The 27,109-nt window shown below is 40.7% G+C and overlaps 1 protein-coding gene across 10 annotated transcripts in view; it reads right to left on the bottom strand.

The window, feature by feature from the left end:
- Positions 1-27,109, bottom strand: part of MAPT (microtubule associated protein tau) — a 156,513-nt gene that overhangs the window by 29,490 nt on the left and 99,914 nt on the right. For 5 of the 10 annotated variants that reach the window (XM_051994914.1, XM_051994917.1, XM_051994916.1 and 2 more), the window contains 4 exons: positions 22,751-22,794; positions 17,398-17,598; positions 14,266-14,395; positions 11,156-11,421 (listed from right to left, as the gene is read on the bottom strand). In XM_051994914.1, the coding sequence (XP_051850874.1) occupies positions 11,156-11,421; positions 14,266-14,395; positions 17,398-17,598; positions 22,751-22,794 (641 nt within the window). The remainder of the gene's footprint in view (positions 1-11,155; positions 11,422-14,265; positions 14,396-17,397; positions 17,599-22,750; positions 22,795-27,109) is intronic. The other 5 variants (XM_051994918.1, XM_051994919.1, XM_051994920.1 and 2 more) reach the window with 1 other exon arrangement.

Raw genomic sequence — 27,109 nt, 5'->3', positions numbered from 1 at the left:
TTTTAAAGAAATGAAGTTACTTCTCCTATCCTTCCTCTCCTTTCTTTTTCAATGAGTTGTGCCTCCCCACAACCTGCTCCCTTGATTAATAAGCAGAAGAATTAGGACTTAGATAGATTCATAGTTCCTCCAACTTGGAAGGAACATCTGTCATGGATGTAGGTAGAGGCTCACAATCACCTGGACCTGGGAATATGTCTAGTACTTGACTCGAGGGTGGAGAAGACAATCTGGAGGGTAAATACCCTCTGGTACTGGATTGAACTCGGGCCCAAGTCCACTTTGCCATGTGATTGTTGGTTCCGCATCCCTATTTAGCCACACCCCCCTTGGGAAAACTTCTCAAATATACAGAACAAACTCCCAGGTCTGGCTGGGGGTCTGAGAGGGTTCTGGAGGTAAAGCAAGCCAAAAGAGCACTGCTACTGTTTGGAGCCTATGAAGACTGCTGGTTTCTCTACATTTATGTATCCTTAAATAAATTCTAAGCAAGTGGACCGAGCAGGGCACATTCCATTTGTCAGGCTTCAAGAATTCTTTGAACTCACCAGTTGTGACCAAGACAACATTAGAAAGTGCCCAGGTCAATCTGTGACTTAACAGAAAGCTCCTCTACAATATCTACAAGACCATTAGTGGAGGGGAATCACAAAGACTCCACAGAGCTGGCAGTTAAATTTTCGGGGTGAGCATTCACACCTTGGAAATCTGCAAATGCTATAAAGAGCTTGGTTTATTGTACCTGTTGACTGTTGAGACTCAAGAAAGAGATGGAGAAAAAGTTAACAAATGAAGATTAAACTTTTAAGTGTGTTCTACATACTTCCCCTCCCCCCACCCCCACTAGAGAGCTAGCTGTTAAATGTTCACTAGCACACTGATGAAAGAGGTGTGCTTTTTTCTTCTGAGGAAGCTTAATCACTTTTTGGGACAGTTCTAATTGTTTCCTAATAGAAAATTTCAGAGCCTACCTCTGCACTCTGCCTCTTTGTAACTTATAAAGTCCCTTGTTGAAACTTGTTGGACTTTTAAGCCCAACTAGCCCAGTTTCCTTTTTTTATTTTTTTTTATTTTTTAATTTAATTTTATTTAATAATAACTTTGTATTGACAGAATCCATGCCAGGATAATTTTTACACGACATTATCCCTTGCAATCTTTTTTTTTTTTTAAACAAATAAGGAAACTGAGTCCTGGAGAAGACCAGAATTTGAAGGCAATCTCTGGTTCTAATCAATGGTCTTTCTGCAGATTCACATCTTCCTACAGATTGAGATAGGAATTCAGATTTCCTGATTTCCAGACCCAGTCCTTTTCAGTTGTGAATCCAAGGGACTTGCTTTCTACTTTATTACTTAATTTACTTATTAAATATTATTTACTTTACTGAATTCAGCCCATTCACCTTTTTTTTTTTTGGATCCTGAGTCTATCATCAAATGCTTTAGTTGTCCCACTAAGATTTTTGTCCTTTACACATTGGAGAGGCATCCTCCTTGTCTTTATCCAAATCATCCATAAGAGCAGAATTTTTTTGACTCCAAATCCTGTGTTCTTCCCACTATACTATTTGTGTGGTGTCTCTGATACTGGATATGGAAATTAGAGGGCCATGGAAAATCTGGATGAGCTTTAAACCACGAAATCTCGTAAAATCTATTGTGATTCTGTTATTGGAGGCACACACCAACAACTGTATTATACTGCATAGATGAAGGTGGGATGGGGGAAGAAGGATGAGGATGAACATAGTTTGACATCAAATATAATTTTTTAAATAACCTTTTATTAATCAAGAGTTATGCCTGCTATTTCTCCACTGCCCTTAAAAATATTGACATAAAAACTGTTTTTACATTGTGTTGTCTGTTCTATTGCTTTCCCATATCCCATCCTGAGATTGATCTCTTATAAGAATTTAAAAGCCTTTTTAAAAAATTCAGTAAAACTGACATATCAACTAAGACTGACATTCTATACAGTGTTCTATATTCAAAAACACATTTGGGAGGGAGGGATTGAGAGAGGGAGGTACATGCTCATATTTTTTTCTTTGGGGATAAGCTTTGTCCCATTGTCATCTTTGGGATATTCAATTTTTTGTTAATTAAAAAAAATTAACACAGATTTATTTTCTCTCTCCTATTAGAAAAGAAAAAAAAGGAGAAAACTCTTGTAACAAATATACATGGCAAAGCAGAACAAATTATTGCATCGACCATGCCTGAAAATTATGTCTCAACCTGCACCCTGAACCCATCACAATCTGGTTTAAAGCTGAACAGAAACCAGTTTGTAACATAAGGAGGCATAATGGAGCTTTTACTAAAATCTTAAATTGGACTGATTGTTGGAGAGAGCTAATCATGTGTTTTAGAGAAGGAAATGGCAAGCCACTGCAGTATCTTTGCCAAGAAAACCCCATGGATACCATCGGCTGTGCTATGGGCCATAGGGTCACAAAGAGACAGACAGGAGTGAATGATTGACTGAACAACAGCAACCATGAATTCTTATGGAAGTAATTCTTATCATGGAATCATAGAATATCAGAACTCTCTTGGGAAATTAGTCTACGCCCTCCACTTGAAAGAATAAGGGAGAATATATGGCTTACCCAAGGCCACTGGGCTGGAGAGAAGTTACTAGAACTCAAATTTCCTGGCTTTCTGCCTAGAATTTGCATTTCTCACTATAATAACACATCGCTCCTGGACCTATTTTCTATCTCTTGCTACTTAACCAAACTGAGCAGACATACTTTTGCTACAAAAATAGTATTCCTTAACACATCCAAATTAAAACCCAGCTTCTTACTCTTGGCCAGTGTCAAATTACAGAATCACAGAGCTGGAGGGATCCACAGTGGCAGTCTCATCCAACCCAGACCTGAAACAAGACCCTCTTCTTCCACCCATACAACAACTACAACAGAGCAACAGCAACAACAACATACCTGACATTTTCCCATGCAATCTTTGCTTAAAGACTTCTGGGGGAAGGGGGAAATGTGGGAACCACTATATTCCAAAGTAGCCTATTATTTTATTTTTGGATAACTTTAACCATTAGGAGGTTTATTCTAACATCCACACAGCCTTGCAGTAAGAACTTTCCAGAACAAATGTTTAGATACTCACTTTTGAAGTTAGTTGAATAACTGATTCTAGATTCACAGATTGTTAGAAGTGCTCCTAGAGACCTTTTAATCCAACCACCTCATTTTAAGTACAAGGTCATAGATAACAGTTAACAGAGCAAGGATTTGAACTGGCTCCTGGCTCCTATTTCAGTGCTTATTATCTTCCTATCAGATCTTCCTATTTATACCACCCTCATACTTTAAGGTATTCTAGATGAAAAAAAAAATCTTTTAACGTGGGATTGATTTTTTAAGTGACAGGTATGTCAGTTTTAAAAATACTTCTGAATTTACAGAAAGAATAAAGTAGGGCAACAAATGAATTAGAAAGAGATGAAATCTTGAGCTTAAGGAATTTTCATACTAGATAAGCCATCCAAATGTGGAATGGTCTTACCTTGGGAGGAAGTGAGTTTCCTTATCACTGGAAATCTTCCAGGGGAAGTTCCATGACTAATCTATCAGGGATATTATGTAGGGGATTCCTGCTCAGATGTGTGGGCTGAATTGGATAACTTCTGAGGTCTTTTCTAACTTTAAATTCCATGGTTTCATGGCTGTTTGGGCTTCTGCTTATTGCTGGCTAGTCTAGCTGAACTACACCTGTCAAAATATCCATCTAAGCCTGCTTGCTTAGTTTTTGGGATAACATTGACTGCTGAAATGTCCTTTCTTTTCCCAGTGAATCTGTCAAGGCTTGGAATTCCAGCCATCTCAAGGCCAGCCTAGGCCCTCACTGACAAAGCCTGGCTTCTAGCCCCACCTGGATTTTGCTTCCTCTGGACCATGTCTCAGCCCAGATCTCCCAGGGCTGCTTTAACTTGGATTAGATCTCCTTGCTAAATCTTGTCCAGTCTCACCATTTGACCACAGAAGTTCAAACAGCAGAAGACATCACTTTCTCACATAACGCTTGATACCTTAGAAATCCTTGGCTATCTCTGCCTATCTTTTTTTTGTTCCACTTTTCTTTAATCTGTTCATCTTTCATAATCCCATTAATGTGGTGCTGCCTCTGATTGCTGTATTGATTTTCAAAATCATTTGGCAGCAAGGTCAAACCTTGGGTTGGGAGGGTAGGTTAAGCTTTTACAACTGTGCACATGGTCTCGTGTGGAAGTAATAAAGATTATAGCCAGTCCAAGCAGCCAGGTGGCTGAGTGGGAAGAGCACTGAGTCTGGATTCGGGAGGGCCTGACTTTAAATCCAGTTTCAGATGCTTATTAGCTGTATGACCATGGATAAATCACCATGGATAAATAACCCTATTTATCTTAATTTCCTCATCTGTAAAATGAGCTGGAGAAGAAAATGGCAAACCACTCCAGTATCTTTGCCAAGAAAGCCTCAAATGGCCTCACAGGGAGTAGGGCATGAAACAACTCAACAATACACAGCCAGTCAGTGATACCTGCCAAAATCTTGTCCTATCAAAACCAAAGACATTCTCAGCAGGTAAGTGGCCCAACACTTGACTAAGGTCAAAAGGGAAAAGACACCTTTCTCTCATCAAAGGGGCACTCCATTTGAGCCAACTTATTAGACAAAACCCCAATTTGCAAAGAACAAGTAACTTTTATCAAAATATTATTTGCTTTTAAAAAGAGTTCCCAGAGTGCCTTAAAAACCAGTTAAGTAACAGAAAAGTCAATTTATATATTTCAGAACTTGAAAGTCCCATACAAAGTGAAGTATAACAAAAGAGTCTAAAAAAACACAAAACTCTGAACCTTGTGAGGACCACAGTCCTCTCTACTTCTTCTATTATAAACCGGTATTTTTATGACTGCTTTGTCTTGTTGCATTTCCGACTGAGTTCTTCACAGCTTCCAGGGGCTGGGGGTCAGGGCAGAGGAAGAGAGAAGAAGGGGGATAAAAGTGGATATATATAACTGAGTTTTATGAAAGCACTGGTTAGAAGTCTTTTTTTTTTTTTTTTTAAACTTGGGCCGTCAATCCATGAAAAAAACAATCCATTGAGGGCGGAATTCCCCTTTCCTCCCCAAATCAAAACTCCAATGCCCCAACAGCTTTAGTTAATTTTCTTTTGGAGAAAACACAAAATGTCCTGTTCATCTCTCTCTAAATTAAATAGCACTAATTAATTATGGGAACCATAACTCAATCTGGTATCATAGTGAATGAAGAGAAGGAAGTTAAGGGAAGAGAAAGACAAAAGAGACCCACAAATGGACAAAGATGCAGACACACCCACGGAGAGAAACTTTCACGGAGTCACATCGCCATCTTGCGGCCCGCTAGGACGTTGCCATCGAGTACTTTTCCCCCCCGCGGGGATTGCATCTCCTCTTGTGGAGGGGTCTTCCCTCCGTGGGGCAGAGTGCGGCCGTCCGAGCCCGGCCTTCCCGGGCAGCTTCCTCTCCATTGGCTGACTACTGACGGCTCCATTTTGTCAGAGGATGGTCCGTCCGATAAATTACCCCTACGGCTCTTTTTTTTTTTCTCACTCATTTCTGTAATCTGTTAATCTATGTCTTTGATCTGCTCATCCATTAGTAACGTTTTGTAGCCTCGGAAGCTGTTAATGGTTTTCAGAAGTCCTTTAAGGGTCTATTCATTTTCCAGACATCCTATTGCGGAGTCATGTACTTTTTTTTGCCGGGCATCCACACTGGTGAATTCCCAAATTAGCTAATGCTAAATATGGCTTCAAAACAATCCCAAGCGGTTCAAACCCTCCAACCCGGGTGACTTTCATCGGTATTGCGGGCGGCCAGCTCTCGGCGCAGACCTACCTGGGACGTCCCCTGTTCTTCCTCCCAAGTTTGGAATTCTCACCCCCCAGCCTCCGCACCCTTTTCTCCCTTCCTTCCTCCAGCCTTTTCTTTCGCCTGTATTTTCCTTCAGCCCCTTCGCGGATTCGCTTGCCTCCTCACCACGTTTTACTTTATGAGCAGCCTTTACAATAAGCTGGCCAACGCCCTCCATTTCCTCGCTCCACTGACATTCACCGCGCCAAGCGGTCCAAGCTCCAACCTTGTTCTTTCTCGCCTCCCATCACCGGGCTGATGAGCTTGGCTGGAGTTTAACTGAACCATTTTGAAGACGGCACCGTAGCATACGCAACCCTGAAAATGATGAGTTTAATTCTCTTGGCTAATAGAATAATTTAATTTTACTGAAATTTAATTAATGCCAGCAGTCTCTTGGCTTGCCCATCCTACTCTGTCTTTCTTGTCGCCTTCTATCATGTTCCCCTCCCCAGCTGTTCCAGATTCCATCACTCTCTCCCTTTTCTCTCCTGACAGGCGGCTTCAGCGCCCAGGTTACTAAGAAGGCCAAAGCCATCCAAGGAGTTTCTTCTATTTTCCTCCTTCCTGTGACAACGTTCCTCTTAGCTTTGTCTATTTCATCTTCCTTCCCACCTTTCTGGGGATGGGTGAAGGAATAAGCATTTATTAAGCATCCGTGATAAGCATTTATTAAGCACCTATGATGCCAAGTGCTTTTATAAATATCTATATCATCTCATTTAATCCTCACAACCACCATTACCACCATTGTACAGCAAAGGAAACTGAGGCAGAGAGAGCTTAAATGACTGTCCCAGCATCCAACAGATAGGAACTGTCTGAGGCCGTTTTTGTAATAAGATCTTTGCGTTTCCAGGCCCAGCACTCTACTTGCCTCTAACAGTATTTCTCCTTACCGAAGCTAGTCGAGAAAACTGAAGCCCAGAACAGGAAATGCTGCCAAGATGGGCTTGGGCAATGAAAGGCCCAGGTCTTCTGACTTTAAATTCTAACATTGTCTTTTGACATGACCCCATTCCTGACTTCTCGCTGACACCAGCTAGAGATCCGTCATCTGTATACACTGCCAAACCATTTTGGTCTCTGAGAATCCATCTGGCCTAGACCAGGTCTTGGTGAAAATTGATGGGGGGAGTGTCCAGCACACACGCAGAGCCCATTAGCTTTTCCGGCCTCTACGTGGAGGATGCTATCAGAGCTTGCTTCTGGTACATTCATAATGATGGGTAAGTGGAGGGGCTCTGAAGCCCCCATATGGACAGTCTGGAACTGCTTCCATTCAGCTAACAACATGGTGGAGAGGGCCCTCTCAAGCTAAGAAGGCTTTCAAAAAAAGGCCTGTCCCTTCTGACTATTCTCAATGAGTACACATGTGGTGTCCAGCGAGAACATGGTCCAAAGGGAGGAAGGACTGGGACTTTTTCCTCTCTGAAGCCGCATGGCCCCTCTTCTTTTTCATCTGTCTTGTTCTGTTGCAGGCAGAAGGAGAGAAGCTGCCACTGGGACTTTGAGGGCATGTTAATGTCCCAGGCCAGTTTTTTTTTTTTTCAGTCAGTAGGAATGTTTTAGACCCATGCTAGGAAAAGCTGACTCATCTGGCAGGGATGTCAGGACTGATCCAATAAGAAATGATGTCAAATTTTGAGCTCATTTTGGAGATCAAGGTAGCTTAGGGGACCCAGAGGCATTGAGGGAAATGCTTACAGAAATGTTCTTGCTGTATCTTTGAAGTGAGGAGCTCTATGAAAAAGCTAGCAGATAGTTAAGTATTTAAATGGATCTGGAGGGCTAGTTACTGACACCCTACAATTGGGCAGTCAGTGGGGGCTCTAGCCAGTGGCAATTAGAGAAACCAGCTTAACCTTTCAGAATGCTCCCTAGAACTTGGGTGGGGGGATATGTAACCTGCCTGACTCTGGGAGAGGCAGAATGAGTATGCAGGTTACTCATCTCCTATTTCCCATCATCTTGTTTTAGAACTGTCTCCTGTTTCTAAAGGAATCTTGGGAATTAGCTATTCCCTTGAATTCCCAAGAAGCTAATTCTTCTTGTCCTTTTGGGGAAAATAGTTGGAATCCTACTTCTGCCTTCAGGATATTCATATTATGAAAGTAGATTAAACTGTCCACCCCCTTTAAGAAATAATTAAAAAATCATCCTAATCTGAAGGTTTGGGATTAACATAGAAGAGAACTATTATCAGTCAGTCTTCAACCATCAATTTGGAAACCATGTCCTTCTGTTTTAACACTTCAGGTAGTAACAACACATATCTCCATCTCCCAGGCTGCAGTCGGGTCCAGAGTATCCAGATGCCATAATGTGAAGGAATTATTCCTCACTCTAGAGATACTTGCATTTCAGAATTTTTTATCACATGGCTAGCACTGAGCCACAGGTTGGCAGCTGGGACTGCAGAGGGAAGCTCTCAGTGGGAGAACTTGGCCCCAGTCCTTCCATGAGGGTGGCCTTTTGTGGCTTCAGAGGCCATGCAGCTGCTCTGGACTGATGGAGGGTGAGATAATTAGGCTAAGGTTGGCCAGATCTTCTAAGTGGGCCTCTCAAATACCCATGGTCTGTGAGGAAAAATTCTGTGGGCTGCCTAGAAACAAAAACCCTTGTCAAGACTTCAGAAGGGGAGGCAGGTGCACATTCAAGGGAGGGGGATGCAGCTTTGGGTACCTGGAAAATTCTCGAAGAATTAAGACTCCCAAGGGTTCTGAAATGGGTTTTCATATGCTTTGAATTTTAAAGAGCCAACCATCAGAGGAATAAGGACCAAAACACTCCATCCCACAGGAGTCTCCACTGAACTGCAGGAGGATTTTCTGGCACTAAAGCTCCCAGGGCTGGGGCTGGTTTTGAGTTGCAGCATGAACTGGGTCACTTGTTTTTGCTTACTATTTCAACAATGGAAAGCAAGGGTCCAGTTTAAAAAAAAAAGCCAAAAAAGAGGCAGGGAAAGAAAGCACTGCAATTAAAAATAGTGCCTTTTCATTTAAAGGGAAGGGAATTTTGGGCAAAAGGGGAAACAGAAAAGTGTTTATTATTATTATTTCCATGTGGTCTTCTGGTTCCTGCCTGGCTACTTATGAAAAAAGGCCTGTGCTCCAAAAAGATATTTAGGGGGAGTAATTTTGCAATGTGTCCAAAATTAGGCAAGAATGTATTTGTGCATATCAGGTCTTCCTATGCACAAATCCCAGAGATTGAGACCTGCTTTGAGAGTCAGGTAATTGATAGGTTGCTATCATTTCCTTGTTCTCCTCTTCCATCATTTCCTCATTTTTATCATCATCATCAGTAAGTATAGGAGCATTTTTAATGAGGGAAAAAAAAGGGAATAGAGAGGTCTCTTTTTTTTTTTTTTTTTGTACAGAAGGTATGGGGGTAATAAGAGAGGCTTTGTTTCTGCTTAATTATATCAATAAAAGTGGTGAATCTTTGGAAGTAAGACAGGAGGCAAAGGCCAAAGGAAATGCACCAATTAGTACATATGATATACATTTTCTCATTTGATCCTCACCTTCAATCCTGTGAGGTAGGTGCTATTATTATCCTCATTTTACAACTGGGGAAACTGAGGCTGAAAGCGGTTAAGGGACTTAACCTGGAAGTCACACAGCTAGGAAGTGTCTGAGACAGGATTTAAACTAAGATTTTCCTGGCTTCTAGGCCAGCCCTCAGTCACTTTCCCATCCAGAGGCCAAACTAGGTCCAGATACTAATTTCCTTATTCTCTGAGAGATCATAGAATTCACCATACAGGCCTTTGGATAAAAAAACAAAATTAAAACCAGAGCTCCTTGATCCTTGTTACTAGAGAAGCAAGGACTGAACAGTACAGGAATGATCTTCAATAAAAGTGAGGATCTCCAACTTTTTAGAGAGTAGCTCGAGCCCCAAAGGCCGAGATGAAGGTGATGGAGAGATCTGCTCCTCCCTCTGGCCCACCTCAGGGGCTGCTTGCTGTTGGGTCATCTTGTCTTGTTAGGCGATCTTCTTGACCAATAACTAAAAGGCCCATGGGACTATGCAGGGGATAAAAGTTGAGGGTTGCCTGACCCGATCAAGAATTCCCTCTGATCAGACCTAACTGAACAAGTTGAAAAAAGCCCTTTTGGGAAACTGGATGGTATGGTATAGGTAACAAAACCCAGAATTCAGTAAGTGCCTCCTGAGCATAAGCACTGCAGTCTCAGTTTGTCTCACTGTGCTGACCTAGAAGCTGGCTAGCTAATAATCAGGTCCAGTCCAAGCCCAAGGGTCAGCCCCAGGCTCAGGCAGATGTTGCCTCGATTCCCTGGTCTGAAAGGGAGCTTTCCTCTGATAGAAACACTTCTATTACTCACATCCGAGTCCAACCTTCCTCCTCTTTTCCCTCTTTGGTCTAGAATCCAACATGTGGAATTATAATAACAACGACTCTAGCACCCTAAAGGTTTTTCCAAAAGCTTTCCTGACAACAATCCTATGAGGTAGGCCAGTGTGACCCTCTTTTACAGAAGGAGTCAGAGGTCAGAGGGCCATAGATACTTGACTATGGTGGTCATATGGCTCAATAAGAATCAGAGCTGGGGTTCAGCTCCTCACAGAGTAACATTCTACTGACCTTTGCACCAAAAACTTGCTGCTCCAGAACTCACAAAATAGAGCAGAACAGTGCCTGTTTTAGATGATACAACCATGAGGTAATACCTGGGTTTGAACATTACTGTTAAGTCAATTATTAATTCACACCAGGAACCAAACTATTTCATTATGAACAGGCCAGCTCCCAGACAAGCTGAGGAACTACTGGGGACCACCGCACACGACTTAAAGGGACACAAGGATAAATTGCTAGATTCCCTTATAATAACATCAACCCAATAATCCTACAGCAGGAATCTCAGTGGATCCTTTAAGGGTGGCGTCGCTACTCTGTGTGGAGAACAGCACTCAGCTTATCAATGTTACCTGCAGCCCCTTCCTAGAGGGTATCAGGAAATTTCATGTTAATCCAGATCCCTTTCCTGGCTATCCATCACAGAAATGGCTGTAATAGTAGTTCTTAGGATTGGAGAAGAAAGTCTTGGGAATAGTCCTGGCACCTAGTAGGCCAAAGCAGCTGCCAAGCTTGTGGGTGGCTGAGAACGTCCCGGGCCCGTCACTTCTTCCTTCTGGAGGAGCATACCGGGAACCCTGAGACTCCCTCCTGGCCAACTACCCACCAGAGATTCGCTGTGTGATCCCTTACCTTTCCACCTCCTGGCTGGTGTTTTAAGTTTTCAGTGGACCCAATCTTGGACCTGACATTTTTCAAGTCTGGCATGGGAACCGTAGAAGTCTGAAGGCGACTCTTGGCTGAAGACGGGGACTTGGGTGGCGTACGGACCACGGCCACCTTTTTCGGCTCCCTGGTTGGAGGTGTGGGCAGAGAGGGTGTACGGGACCGGCTGCCAGGAGTCCCTGGGGAACCTGGGCTGCTGTAGCCACTTCGGTCTCCAGATTTTGTTGATTCACCTGAGAAGGAAAGAAAGAGGAATGTCCGTGGATTTACTTATAATCTTTTGATATTAATACCATCCGACTACCTTCTCCTATGCACCGCCTAGGATGGTTCCTGCCCATGCTTGGGACAGTTAATCTAATGTGCATTTGTGAATGAAGTCATAAGGGTCCTTTTTTTTTTTTTTTTTTTTGGAGACAATTGGAGTTAAGTGACTTGCCCAGAGTCACATGACCAGGAAGTGTTAAGTGTCAGGTGGGATTTGAATTCAGGTTCTCCTGACTTCAGGGCTGGTGCTCTATCCACTGCTCCACTTAGCTGCCCCTTAAGGGTCCAATTTTACTCATCTGATGAACAGTCCCAACTTAGCTACTGCCCCCAACACCTGATAACAGCAAATACTGGTTACAAGAAGGCACTGAGTCTACCTTGGATGATGAAAACTACTTAAAATTAGCTTGTCTGAAACAACATAGTATAGTGCAAAGAACCCTGGGTCTGGAGACCGACTGCCCTCTTTGGCTATTTATTACCTGTGAGATTCTGGGGCAAATCCCCCTCCCTACTCTGGACCTTGGTTTTTTCATCTGATTAGGAAGGAAGTTGGGAATAGATTGTCTAAGATGCCCTTTAAAAAAAAAGTCTTCAGTCGTGTTTGACTCTGTTACCCTTTTAAGGAGTTTCTTGGTAAAGATACCGGAGGCTTGCCATTTCTTTCTCCAGCTCATTTTATAGATGAAACTGAAGTAGACAGAAGTTTGACACTAAATGCTTTGCCCAGGTTCACAAAGACAGTAAGAGTCCGAGGCTGAATTTGAATGGAACTTGGCTCCTGACTGAGGGCCCAGCTGCCCCTTCGTAGGCCCTGTAAAGTACCTGGCTATTGTCAAGCTGACTTTCAGATTTCTTTGGAATGGACTCCATGCCAACCCTTCCCTCCCCCTCCTGCCAGGGAATCTCTAGAATTCATTAATTCGCAGAAATAACTAATTATGAGGTAGTTATTAAAGTCCAGTTTTTTTTTTTTTAAAGTCTGAAGGCCCTCAGCCACAGAGATGTCCTTCCAACAGCTAGAAAAGAAGGTCCAGCATAGGAGAGCAAGTGGTTAAGCATTGGATGGAGGGATTATTTAATGCATCCATCCAAGCCTGTCTTCAGGGTTGGGCCGAGCCATGGAAACTGCCCAAAGTCCAAGTTGCTGTCCTTTGCATACCAGTTGTACTTACAAAGAGTTGGGTGTCCCTGCCCTTTGGTTAAGCACAACTATGATCCCATTGCACACACACTTGTTTTAGAGACCCTTCGCACTCAGTTTTGTCACCCTTCAGTTTCACTCTTTACTCTTCTAGTCCCAATTCTTTACTAATTAGTTAATAATCTACAAACTTAGAGCACCCAGAACTGTGGGGTGTGTGTGGAAGATTTGGAACAGCTCATTTAAAGAACCTTAGGCTATGAATTCCTTTATAAAGTGAAAACTGGCAGCTAATTTTTCCAAGTTGTTTTCCTTTAAAGTTTGGACTTTGATCTATGCTGCATTTTCAAAAATTTAGGCCACACCTGCAGCCGAGCCCAGAGGCTTGATGAGTCGGGGATTCTCTCGTTTTCTGATGCAGAATCCGAGGAAGAGGATATTAACAGAGAGTCCTGGCCATGAGGGATTTCTACCTCAAGCTGGGAATGGTGACCTTCTGGCCAGAGTTCTGCCCAGCAGGTTGGGGAGGCAGCCTTGGAGGCAAACAGCCCCTCCAGCCCAGTCTGACAAGGACCCAGGATCTGTGTATGCTCTCTACACTCACCCCTGGGATAAACCCTGCCTGAGTGAAAAGGAAGGCATCAGGCTACAGTCACAAAGAGTGGAGGTGCTGCCCTTGGAGAACCTGGGTTCAGATTTATCCATGTCACCTCTCCTGCCAGCTTAATAACCTCCGGTGGCTCCCTAGTACCTAGAGGACCAAGTATAAACCCCCTGGTTTGCATCTTTCAAGCCCTTCATAACTGGCTCCCTCCTCCCTTTCCAATTTCATATGCTTTATTCTTCTTCTGCATCTTCTACAATTTAGGGACAATTCTGGCCTCTGTCTCCTACTGGCCGTCCCTCACTTTTGTTCAAAAGTTTGAAAATGATGCAGCAGTTGGTGGTGCAGTGGATAGAACGCCAGGTCTGGGGGATCTGAATTCAAATCTGGCTTCAGACACTAGTTGTAAAACCCCTAGCAAGTCACAACTCTGATTGCCTCGCCAAAACAACAACAAGCTCCCCAAAGCTTGAAAATGGCCTCTTTCCCCTTGTATCTGGCTTGTGTTCTTATGTTTCTTTTTTAGCATTATAGAGATTGCTTACTTTGGGGCTTGGGTCAGTGATTTCATGGATGGTGGGACATTTCCTTCAGCAATTAATGCAGCTGAGACTTGTGTTTTTAAAGCCCTGCCTTATAGGTTCAGTGACTGGCTGATACTCGTCAGAGGCAGGATTTGAATCCAGCTCTGTCCAATATGCTGTATTCTCTCTTATTGCATGGCTATGATCAATTTATATGCACTGCTCTAAGCTTCATGTCTAAACCGACCACAGTGCTCCAGAAATAACCTTTATTTAGTAAGCAGTTGTTGAATGAATGGAATAATGCATGAATGTCCATCCCCAAACTGCTTGGGTCTCACCTGGTTAAAGCTATAAGAAGCTATCTAAACTCTACCAACCAAAGTGTGTACAAGCCTCGTGCTCTATCCCGGTAGCCTGAGCCTGCCAACTGTCCCAGAGAATGCGTCCAAGGCCATTCTGAGGGGCAGGAGGCTGGCTGCTCCCACTTGATTGCCCCAAGAAGCCGGCTCCATGCTGAGGCACTTTTTCCTACCAGCACTTGGAGGTGTCTTTGGGGCTGATGTTTTGGCCGGAATTCTGGTTGCGTTGGCTGGTCCTTTCTGACCCGAAGGTGCTGCCGCCCTGGGAGTGGCCATCTTTATGCCGCTTTTATTCTCTGCCCCCTGTGAACCAAATCAGAAGGGAAAATTTACTGCATGTAAACCTCTCTGAAATCCAGCATGATTTCCTCTTGTGCTTTTTTACAAACCTCACATCAAACTTTCAATTCTATCATATTCAATTTCTATTCCTTTATCGAGTCAGAATCCAAATTTGGGATTTATCCACTGCAAAGGTGGAACAAATGATGCTTTGGTTTTCACCTGGCCCCTTCATTTATGGCCCTTATGTATCAAGCATGCAAATTTCCAGAATGTAAATTAATATCATCATTCCTGATCTTGACCAAGCCTATGAAGTTTGTCAAGCCATGCTCTAAAATTTCCCCATTGAAACTATTACAGTGGTTAGTAACAAGAAGCCTTACATTTCTCAAATAATGAATTCTTTTCCCAGAAGTTAGGGGCTTTGGGTTTGTCAAACACTAGATTGCTATAATTGACTATACATTTCTCCATACATAGTTATCTAAAATAATTTTACCTGATATCAATTTTACTAGAAAAATCAACCAGCTTATGTTCTTTTAGAAGTAAATTGTGCCCAAGTGGATGCTTCTATTCTAATTCAATTGGCTTGTTTATTTAATTAGCAACTAATAATCTCATCAGATTCAGCACGTCTATCACTAGTTTCTGAATTTTGTTCCTATCCCAACTCATGGGGTTTTTAAAGCTATCTTTTTGTTATATTGAAATGTCTTTTTTGAGTAGGTAACTAAATGAAAGGTTGTAACATACAAACAAAAAGTAAATAATATTGATGAAGGATGGATGGTTGGCTTCAGAGTGAATGTTGGATGTTGGATGTATATCTTATATAAACGAATGAGAACTATGTAACTCAAAAGAACCCAACCATCATGCCAAAGTAATTTTCAAAATTGATGATACTGTTTGCATAAAAATAAAATTTATGGATTTAGTACCATGCCAATCAAACTACTATAAATGTTGTTACTTTACAGAACTAGGCTCTCAAAAAATTATCTGAAGGCACAAAAAATCTCAAGGGAAATAAAAAAAAAATAGAGATAGGAAAGTGCAGCCTTACCATAGCTCAAATTATCTATAAAGCAATAATCAAGACTATTTATTACTTGCTTAAAACAAAGAGGAAAAATTTTGAATGGAACAGATTAGGTGAAGACCCAGAATAAAACATAATGTTCATATTGAAGGATATCAAATAATGGAATAAGGGCTCTTTGTTTGACAAAAACTGTTGGAAAAACTAGAAAGTATTTTGGTAAAAATTAAGTTTAGGCTAACATTTTATCCCACATATGTATAGAACTTCAAATGAGACACATAAATATGAAAGGTCACATCACAAAAGTGATGTGATAATTGTGATAAAAACAGATAATTTTCATTAAATGATATTAAAAAGCTCTTAAAAATCTTGGTTTTACTGACATTCTATTTTTATATAACCTTTATTTCTGACTGTATCTTACCAATCTTATCCAGTAAGTTATTGCTTAAAACAATGATCAACAGGGGGAGGGCAGAGAAAGCAGTTTAGCAAAACTAACCTTTAAGATATAAAGCATGTCTGATAATATATGCAATATTCCATATCCTTAATCCCCCATCTCTGCATAGAAGGAAGGAAGGTGCAGTTTTAGAAACTTTTCTCTAAGGACAAGCTTGACTAGTAGAACTATGCAGCATTCAGTTTCATTTTTTTGTTTATTATTGTTTACTTTGTGGCAATCCCTATATATACTGTTTTCTTGGTTTTGTTCATTTCACTCAGTTCATATGTCTTCTCATGCTTCCCTGAATTTTTAATATTCATTGTTTATGTTAGTACAGTAATATTTTGTAACATTCATGTAATCATGATTTTTTTTTTCACACCTAGACTTGCTACCACAAAAAATACTGCAGTTTTGGACAGCAAAATGGAAATTTTGGTATAGTTGTGACCTTTCTTCCTATATCTGATCTTTTTGGGACATGGCTAGCAGTATATGATTTGTAGTCACGTTTGTAGCACAATTTAAATTACTTTTGAGAAAGTTCAGACTAATTCATAGCCTCACCATAACTATAGTAATCATCCTGTCTCTCCTTAAACCTTCCAACACCATTTCCATCTTTTGTCATCTCTGACAATTGGCTGAAGGAGAAGCAAAATCTCAACATTATTTTGATTTGCAGTTCTCTTTTGTTATTAAAGGATCTGGAACAATTTTTCATGGCTTACCATTCTTTTTAAAACTACTTTTCAAAGTCTTTGGCTACTTATTCATTTAAGAATGGTTTTAGTCTTGTGAGTTCATATTATATCATGGATATGACACTTATCAGAGGCATTTCATATGTACATTTTCTCCCTATTAATTACTTTTCCTTTATTATGTGAATCCCATTTATTTTGTTCTTAAAAACTTTTTAATTTCATGTAAACTTTATTTTTTCATGATTGCTTTTAAGCCGTGTTAAGAATTCTCCCTCTTAGCCACAGCTATAAAAGGTATCTGTATTTGATCCTCTTCTAATTTTTAATGGTATGACCTTTTAACATTCAAATTATGTATCCATTTAAAATTTATTGTGATATGTAGGATAATATGTTGGTTTAAGCCTAATTTTTGCCTATTTTTCAGTTTTCATGGCAATTTTCAGGTGAGTAGTTCTTCTCTAAGCAACTTATGTTCATGGGTTTAATCAAACACTGGGAGATTCAGTTCATTCCCCCACTCTGATTCTTCCTTCCTTGAGAAATAACACCCTCTCCCATTTTAACAAAGGCCTCAATTAATATTAAACACTAACTTCAAGCTCCTCTAATCTAACTTGCTCTTCCTTTAGCTTATTCAGAGCAGGGACCCTGCTTCAGCTCAGCTGAATCTCGCTGCTGCACAGCTGCAGGGACAAGTGACAGACAGACAGACCCCAAAGTTGTTTTCCAAGGATCAGAGTGCAATCGCTGAGGGGAGAGCCAGCCATCCCCACCAGCATAGCTTGACCCTGTGCAAAGCCAGGCTCCTTACCTTGGGTTTCATTGCTTTAGCTCCAGAACTGCCAGTATGGGATGTGACAGAAGAGACGTGTTTAGGAGAGGAACCTGGTCCTGAGGACACAGCTGGGCTGGAGGGTGGGAGCCAAGGGTCTGAGCTAACAGGAGAGGGTCGTTTAGGACTAATGGTTGGTCTACCTTTCAGGAAGGTTTGAGCAGAGGAAGGTGTGGATGTCTTAAATGTGAACATAAAATAAAATCAGAACCAAAATCAGTACAGGAAAAGAAAACAAACCAAAATGAGGGAGGGAGATTGTGGCTGGAACAATGAGGATGCTGGGCTTGGGTTTTGTTGGGGGATCCCTAAGAGGGGTGGAGAAGAAGGGAGACCTTGAATGCCTCTGGTGCTTTACATGGCTCTGGGATCGGCTCAATTTCTAGGGGCAGACCGGTGCCCTCTGCCAAGGCAGAGATGGACTCACAGCAGCAGGAGTGAATGGGCCAGAGTCAGGAGTTCTGAGTTCTGATCCTGGCTCTGCCATTACTTTGCTGTGTGATTCTGCCTCAGGTTTCCCATATGTAAAATGAGGGGGTTGAACCAAACAATCTCTATGGTTTTTTCCAGCCATGACATTTTACAGATAAATGTGACTATTGAAATACTGGTGCATTATGTTTTCATAGGCTTACATATTTTCAAGGCTGGGGCAGTGCTATAATTCTTTTTTTTAATTAAAGCTTTTTATTTTTTAAAACATATACATGGATAATTCTTTGTCATTAGCCCTTGCAAAACCTTGTGCTCCAATTTCCGCCCCTTCCCCCCACCCCCTTCCTTAGATGGGAAGTAGTCCAATATATGTTAAACATGGTAGAAATATATGCTAAATCCAATATATGCATACAATTTATACAATTATCTGGCTGCACAAGAAAAATCAAATTAAATTGGAAAAAAATAAAATAAAATGCATGCAAACAACAATAAAAAAGAGTGAAAATGTATGTTATGATCCACACTCAGTTCCCATAGTTCTCTCTGGGTGTAGATGACGCTCTTCATCACAAGATCATTGGAACTGGCCTGAATCATCTCATTGCTGAAGAGAGCCACGTTCATCAGAATTGATCATTGGATAATCTTGTTTCTATGTACAATGATCTCCTGGTTCTGCTCATTTCACTTAAGTGCTATAATTCTGTAGGTCTTTACTGCCTCCAGCAAGCTACACAAGAAGCTAAGAGACACACACACACACCCCTAAAATTCAAGCTATAGCTAATTTCAGTCAACTATCTAATCTTAACATTACCCAAAGAGACTCATTAAGGTCAAATCTTAGAAGGAAAAAAAACCCTACAGATTTACGTTACTATTATTTATGGCAAAAATCCACTGGCACTCACAGACAACGGACATTTCACATAGATTTGCTTTTGGAGCTGAAATCTCTTTGAGAAGTCTTTTTAAGAAATACTGACAAATATCCAGATCCATAGGTGGCACAGGGGAAAGAGTGCCAGGTCTGAAGTCAGGGAGACTGAGTTCAGATCTGACCTCGGACATCAGCTGTGTCATTTAGTTCTGCTAGCCTCAGGGATGTAAAATGAGCTGGTGAAGGAAATGGCAAGCCACTCCAGTATCTTTGTCAAGAAAAGCTCAAATAGGATCACAAAAAATTAAGCAGGACTAAAAATGAGGCAACAAGAAAATCTAGAACCACAGGGTCAAGACAGAGTGGTCAATATGCTCTTTGTCCCCACTTGATTCCCCCCAAACCCTTTCTTTAGCATCTCCTCCTAATAATCATTCCTTTTTCATGCTCTTATCAGATTCTCACATCCTTGACTCCACTGTCTACCAGGCTCTCTGTGGCAAAGCCTTCCTTTTATGCAAATTATTTTCTCAAAAGCCATTAATGCCTTTCTAATAACAGAGTCCAATGAACCTTTTTTCTCAGTCTCCATATTCTTTGATCACCTCTATTTATATGACACAAACCCCTTTCTTGAAATTCTTTCCTCTGGCTTCCATAACACTGCATTCTCCAATTCCTCCTCCATCTGGGAGGACTTCTTTCCTTTGCTAACAATTTCCTTCCACCAACATCAAACCCTAATCTCTATGGTGTTCTAAGATCTCTGCTGTTTTCTCCCATCTCTCCTTTGATGATTTCATCCACGTCTATGACCTTCAACTCTGGATGTAGACAATTCCCCAACCTATGTCTCTCTTAACTTTCAGACTTGTATTTCTAATGTTTTATTGGATAACTCTACCTGAATCTCTCTCTGGAATTTAAACCTAACATGTCCACACCTGAACATGTTCTTCCTTCTTCTTCCCCAAGCCTGTTATTACTCCCAAATTCTTTATTCATTAATGGTACCATAGTTCTCTCTGTTATTCAGATTCAAAATAATAGGGTTATTAGGAAGGCTGAATTTAGAACTCAGAGGGGGATATTAGAGTTCACTGAGTCCAACCCCTTCATTTTATGGGCGAGGAAATTGAGGGTCAGGGATAATTGCAAGATTTGTATAAGGGAGTAAAGCCAGATTTCAAATCCAGGTCTTCTGACTGTCGTATTAACACTTTTCTCATGATACAACTACAGCATCATCTTTGACATCTCTTTCTCTTAATCCTCAATTCCATTTACTTGATAAATTCCATTGACGCTTTTAAAAAAAATTCACCTAAGTCAATCCCTTCATGAAGAGACTGAGGTCCAGAGCACCTGGCGGGGGATAAGGGTTGTAAGTGTGATTCTTCAAGGTGCAGAGGGGGTTCACCAGGTGCAGAGCCGGGGTGCTTCCATCCTGCCCTAGCCCTAGCTCTTATTCTCATTACCTCTTGCCTAAAACCACAATATCCCTTTGACTGGCTTCCCTTCCTCTGATTTTATCTGTATAGCTATATCTTGTAGTTGGACTAATGTTTCTGAAGCTGGTCCTGTTTATGCTGTATCTTTGCTCAAAAAGCTTTAGCTGCTACCAAATGCCCCTCAAAGTCCCAATTCCTCATACTCTAGCAACTGAGAGATGAGCTCATATGGGCTTAGTCTTCCTAACTCCAGGCTCAGAACTGCTAAAGATTGTAAGCTGTTAGGTTTGTGCTTTTCTTTTTTCTTTTTTTTGAATTTTTATCTCTTTTTTCTTTAAAGTCATTATTTTGTCCCTGTGATTAGCTTAGCTTACTACATTGAAGCTAGTTTATTTCACAGAGTCCCTTATATGCTGTAGACCAAGTTCTTTGAATTTATTTGCATTATTAATTCATCATTCTTCCTTTTAACTCTCTCTCTCCTTTTCTGTATCTGCCTTTCTCTTCATGGAGGAGGTGGCACTTGAGTCTTGAAATAAGATCAGGATTCTGCAAAGATGAAGAAAAATTGCATTTCCAGAGGGAGGGACAGTCTATGTAAATGTCAATGCACAGAGGCATGAGATGGCATAATGAGTCCGGGAAATGGCTCATGCTTCTGTTTGGCTGGAATACAGTTTACGTGAAGGGGAATAATAACAAACAAAGCTTTAAAGGTAGGTTGGAACCACATTGTAGAAAAAAGCCTTAATTCTAGGCTGATGATTTTTTCTTTTATTGGGAAAGTTTTTGAGAAGGGAGTGACATGGTCAAACTTAAGTCTTAGTAACAGTATTTTAGCAGCTGTGTGATTCACACAGATCAATGATTCAGAGAGAAGAAGAGATTGGAAATTATTAATATCTCAGGACAGGTGATGAGTGCATAGATTGCATGGAAGACAATGACTTTTGGATTCTATTTTGGATTCTACTAAGTTGGAGATGTTCTATGCAAATGCCTTCTCTTCCATGAAGCCTTCCTTGACCTCTCCCTAGATCAAAGTACTATATCCTCTGTCTGAAAAACTGTAGCACTTAATTTATATCTCTTATTTCACTTTAGCATTCAACTTGTATTATGTTGTGTACTCAACCATATGACTCATCAGAATGTCTCAATCTAATACTAGACTTGCCAACTCATTGAGAAGAGGGACCTCATCTTAAGATTTTTTTGTAGATCACAATATCATAGTAGGCTGAATAAATGAATAAACTGAACAGAAAAATGCTTCTTGAAATACTGAATCCACATTGTTTTCAAATCTCCAAACTACAAAGGGAGATAGAGAACCACAGAGCTGCCATTTGCCACCTGAGGTGATATTAGGTGAGTACTTCTTTCTGGATCCCAGTTTCCTAATCTGCAAAATGAGGAAAGTGGACTATATGACCCCCTAACTTCCCTTTTTGTTTTTACTTCTGTGTCCTAAGGTCTTTGTGAGAAACTAGAGGTTGTAAATCTCATAGGTCACTCCCTTGCTCAAGAAACTTCAGGTGATCCCTACCTGAATAGGGGATTGGAATACCCTATTGGAATAGGAATAAATTTAATTTCCTTGGCTTGCATTTAAAGTCTTCTCATCAACTTTTAAAAAAAAATTTCATACATGCTCCCAATCCAATCTTCTTATCTTTCCACAGTCTAGACTTTTGGGATGGCCAAACTAATTTGTTGCTAGTCTTGGGTACATTTTTCTCTACCACAAGTCCATGCTTGCACTTATACTGTCCTTTCCTGGGATGCCCTTCTTTTTCACTTTCCCATTAATTCACATCCTATTCTTTTAGGTCCAGCACATGGCCTATCTCCCACAAAAGGCCTTCCTTGACTAGCCTCACATAGCCAGTGGTAATTCTTCCCCATCTTTGCTTCTGTATCACTTCAGTGTTCCGTAGTTTATTCTATTTTATCTTGTATTGATGTTTATACATAAAAGTGTTTGCTGAGCTTTAGCTCCTTGCTATGACAAGAATGTGTGTGAAATTCCAACATACTTGGAGAATTTTGAATAAGCTTTTGTTTCTTCAAGCCCCGTATACTTAAACAAACAAGTAATTAAACTACAAGAAGAAACATAATTCATATATGTGCTAATTGTCTTTCATTACTGGGAGCATTAATAATTTTTTGCTAAGATGTCAGAATAATTGTTTTTTTTTGGTTTTAAGAGGAGGCTTTTAAGCACTGCTTTGGAATAGATAGAAGTAGAAAGAGCCCTGAATTTTAAGTCATAGCACTGCCATTTATTTCTAAGCCCTCATCTATAAAATGAGGGTACCTTGCACCATGTACCTTATAAGGTTGTGAGAATCAAATAGGAGAGTATATGTAAGGCACTATGTAAACACCAGCTACTTATTTTATTTTTCTTAGCAACAAAAATAACAGTTTACGTTGAACTATTGAGCTCTCAAATATATCCTTGAATATTTTTTACTCAAAAGTTTTTTAAAAATGGTTTTAGAATCAACTGAATTTATATTCCAAAATTTTACATATGTATCAACCATCTTACCTTGGCTTTTTTCTCATCACTTCCAGTTGCGCTGCCTTTACGAGCTGAGGAAATAAAAAATAAGATGGAGTGTGAGGTCTAAGTACAAGGTTGGACAGCCCGTGTCCTCAGGTTCATAAAAGGGACACTCAGTAATTTGCATTTTGCTTGGGTCAGCAGCACATGCTTTATTCAGGTGGAGCTGGAGAGCGTTCATAAGAAACCTAATGGATTTGTTAGGTTTCGTACCTCAGCAGCAAAGTGGGGTATAACCAATCTGGGACAATACAGGGGGAAGGAATAGGTTGGTCAAATGTCAGGAACATGCAGGAGTTGGATTGTTATCACTGGCGTGGTCTTTAGGCACCTAATGGAACAGTTCATATGAAACTGAATCCCATCTAACACATTTTTAACAATTAAGTGAAGACCTATTATGTGGTCTAGAAAATCAACACAGAATAAAGTCCTGAAAGGTTATTCCCCCGAGGTCTCCCTCAGCCCCCCAATTAACATCACATTCATGCACTCTCCCTCCCTTGCCCCTTTCACCACAAAAACAAAGCTCTGTAGAGTACCATTCTTAACTAGAGTGCAAACCCCCTTGAGGGTAAGGATTGTTTCATTTTTATGATAGGTAACCCCAGCCTCCTGGGCTGCTATGGAAATAATAACCACCATAGCTAACATTTGCAGAGTTGTTATTATGCTCCAGGCCCTGTGCTAAGGACTTTACAATTATGACCTTATAACAATCCCGGGAGATATATGCTTTTATTATCTCTGTTTTACAGAAGAGAAAACTGAGACAAACAGATGTTAAATGATTGGCTCAGATTCCCAGCAAGGGACCTGAACTCAGGTCCTGCTGACTCTTAGGCAAGGTGCTCTCCCCGATGAACTACCTAGGTCAAGAGTGGATTATTGCACCAAAATTCTCCAGTTTGATGACATGTTTTTGAGCTTGGTTTTTGGGGATTTTGAGGAAGAAGGAATCCAGGTATTTGTACTCCATCTTAAAGGCCCTATACAGGAGAATGGCCAATGGACAAGAATGGCCCGATTTCTAGGTGCCAGCTTTCCTGCCCCCCCTTCTTTGTATCATTGTTAGGGGGTATGCTCCATGACTAATAAGGAAAGGGTTACCCCACATGTAAGAGCTGGGATGGAACTCCACCTGTAATAGATAATATCTCTATGGACTTAATGTAAGATGTGATGATGAAGAGATATAATGAAGAAGACCACGTATAAAATATGCTTAGTTTGTATGAGAATCAGGAGAGATTCTGTCTTTGAAGAGTGACTCTATTCTGGGCTATTCCACGTATTCTCCATTTTGTTGTTTTTCATCCATGGAAAAATATATTATATAAGCTATTGTTTCATACATGTAAGTAGATGTAATTAATCAATATCTTTCAATTTTGTGAAGAGGAACCTAAAACTTATTTATTCCCCTCCCACCTTGGAAAGCCCTTGAACTTTCTTCCAAAGAGAAATTGGATTATCTAATTTTGTATCCCAGTTAATTATTTTTGTCATAATTAACAGAACTTTTTGGCCTGAGATAGGTTTTTGAGTATAAAAATCTGCTGTACTGTATATTTGAGGTTTCAGGACTAACTAGAGAGTCTACTGACCCATTCTTTTGAATGCCTAGCAAATAAGTAATCTATGCTTAGATTGTTCTATTAATTATTAATTACCCATTACAGTAGGTATTTCACTTACATTAGAATGACTGCATTGAGTAAAGCACCTCAATGGGAAGCTGGTCTTTTCTGGGCTCAGTTTCTGGGCTCAGAATTTATGGCGAAAGATTAGTTCATGGGCAGCTAGGTGGCACAGTGGATAGAGCAACAGCCCTGAAGTCAGGAGGACCTGAGTTCAAATATGACCTCAGACACTTAACACTTCCTAGCTGTGTGACCCTGGGCAAGTCACTTAACCCCAGTTGCCTCGGCAAAAAAAAAAATAAAAAAAAATAGTTCATAGAGATTGAAAGGATGGTGGAGAGCTTGCATTTATCTAAAACTTAGAATCATAAAATGGTTCAAAATCTCAAAATGGTGAGATTTTGAAATGGGATATTCTTCCTCTTGTGATAAAGGAGGGACAAGGTCCGATATCTCAAAAAGGATAAAAAATATTTTTCCAAATCTTTATTCAATGTCATTCAATGCCAAATCAGAAAAGGATCTAGAGGCCACTTGATTTTTGTTTGTTTATAATTGGACAAAGGATCACTTTCTCTCTCTCTCTGTGTGTGTATATATATATACACACACACACACACACACACACACACACACACACACACACACACATATATATATATATATATATATATATATATATATAATCTTGTGAAGTAGGGAGAGGCATAATGAGAAGGTAAATAATATAAACAAGTACTGCTCACTTTTGGTTGCAATTGCAGACTTCTCCCTGTCTTTCCTTCTATCTCCCTCCCCTATCTCAACGGGGACTAAACTGGAGCCGGGAGTAAGCATCCCATCAGTTCCAAGTGCACTGTCCTGTGGACATAGCCCTCCAGAGGCTTGGAGAGGAGGAAGGTAATCTGACATTGGACAGCTTCAGCCTTCCTCTTGCATGTCCTCTCACATGGCCAAGATGGCAGACAACTCTTGGCTTCCTTTCCCTAGAAGCCTCTAAAGCCAAGTCCAAAAACATGCCTCCCAAACTGTTGGTTTTTGGGGTGAATTCTGTTCTTTATTTTTGGAGTTTGTCATTTTCATGGTGTGGATTCCTGACATGCCAGGGTCACAAAGGTATTCTCTAACGTTTAGTATAATAGTTCATGGTACATGTTAGCATGACTATTGCTAAATTAAGGGTTGAACAGGAACAAAAAGCATAGGAATGTGTCCTGTCCCTTCCAATTCTCTCTCTTCAGAAGGCAAATCAGGAAAAAGAAAAGCAATGGATAACCTTTAGTATTCAGAAAGACATGAGTTCAAACCCAGCCTCTTTCATTACTTGTCCTCTACCTGGCTTTCATTTCCTCAACTCTAAAATGGGGGAATACCACCTGCTTCTCAGGACAACTGTGGAGATAAAATGGGAAGTTTCATGTTGCAAACTTAAAGTGTTCTCTAAACTCAAGTTGTTTTTAATTTTCTTTATTCTTATTGTTAATTCCCCCAGAACTGAAATGGAATGAAACTCAAAACATCATTTCTTCCTTTATCCAATCCTACTCAAGTCTTCAATAAGATCTTTTAATTGGATATTATATGAAAACAGTATTTTAATTGTCTTCCACATGCCCTCTAAACCCATGAGTCCTATTGGCTGACTGTCATATGTGGAGATAAAGTATTTAATAAGCTTCCAATAATCTGGGATTTCCTAATTCCTGTCATTCAAGATCCTCCACAATCTGGATCCCAACCTCTTTTCTAGCCTTAGTGTCTCCAAAGTACTCTATAGTTTCCCACTTCCACATCTTCTCTTGAATTGCTCCTTTTTTTCCCCACAAGGCCTTTCTTCTTCCCCAGATTCCTCATTCAGGTCTGTCTATCCATCCCTATCCCTTAATTCCCTCTGTCCCCAACTTGAAGTAACCTCTACTTCCTCTGAACTTCTTTACCCATCTTCTCTTGTATTGCACCATTTCAGGTAATTTCTGCCTTATCATATTGCCAGGTCTTTTAGGTTCCTGGAGGGCAGAGAATGTTTTTCCATATTTCTGCCCTCCTCAAAGCACCCAGCACACTTCTTTGTACGTGATGGACACTCCATAAAGCTTACACTGATGCTGCAGGTACTTCCCTCTCTGTTTTCCTGGCTTTGCTCTGTCCTTTCAGCACCAGCATCTCCATTTTGGACTGTTCCTGCAGACATTAACTCTGTATCACTGTTTTCTTGTCTGTTTGCTGCTGCATAATATCCAGCATAGGGCCTCATGTGCACATTGAGCCTTGCATGCATAAATGATGTGAGTGACTTATGTAAGACTCCATCATACTTTGGGGCAGTCCTAAACTTTGCAGAGGAAGGCTCCTTCACAACAGGAGGATCTTCTGGAAGGCTTCTTCCCTGCCATAGGATGATGTTTTGGACTTTAATAAGGCTACCAGATACCCTGATGTTTCTGCTCCACTGACCGTACAAATCCTCCTGAACAATTTCTCATTGGTTATTGACATTTTTTTCATTAATAAAAGCACTTAACATATACTTAATTACCTTTCCCCCCCCACACCTGCCCACTGACCGTCTGAGCTCTATAGAGCAATCTCACTCTGGTTAATAAAAGCAATTGACATATACCTAATTACCTTCTCCTCCCACCACGTCAATGTCTCCTCTGTGGAATACAGTCCGCTGGTCACTGACCATAGACGGCCTAAG

The sequence above is a fragment of the Antechinus flavipes genome, chromosome 4 (assembly GCF_016432865.1).
Source record: "Antechinus flavipes isolate AdamAnt ecotype Samford, QLD, Australia chromosome 4, AdamAnt_v2, whole genome shotgun sequence".
In the NCBI taxonomy this organism is placed as follows: Eukaryota; Metazoa; Chordata; class Mammalia; order Dasyuromorphia; family Dasyuridae; genus Antechinus; species Antechinus flavipes.
This window is presented reverse-complemented; position numbering and strand designations above follow the sequence as displayed.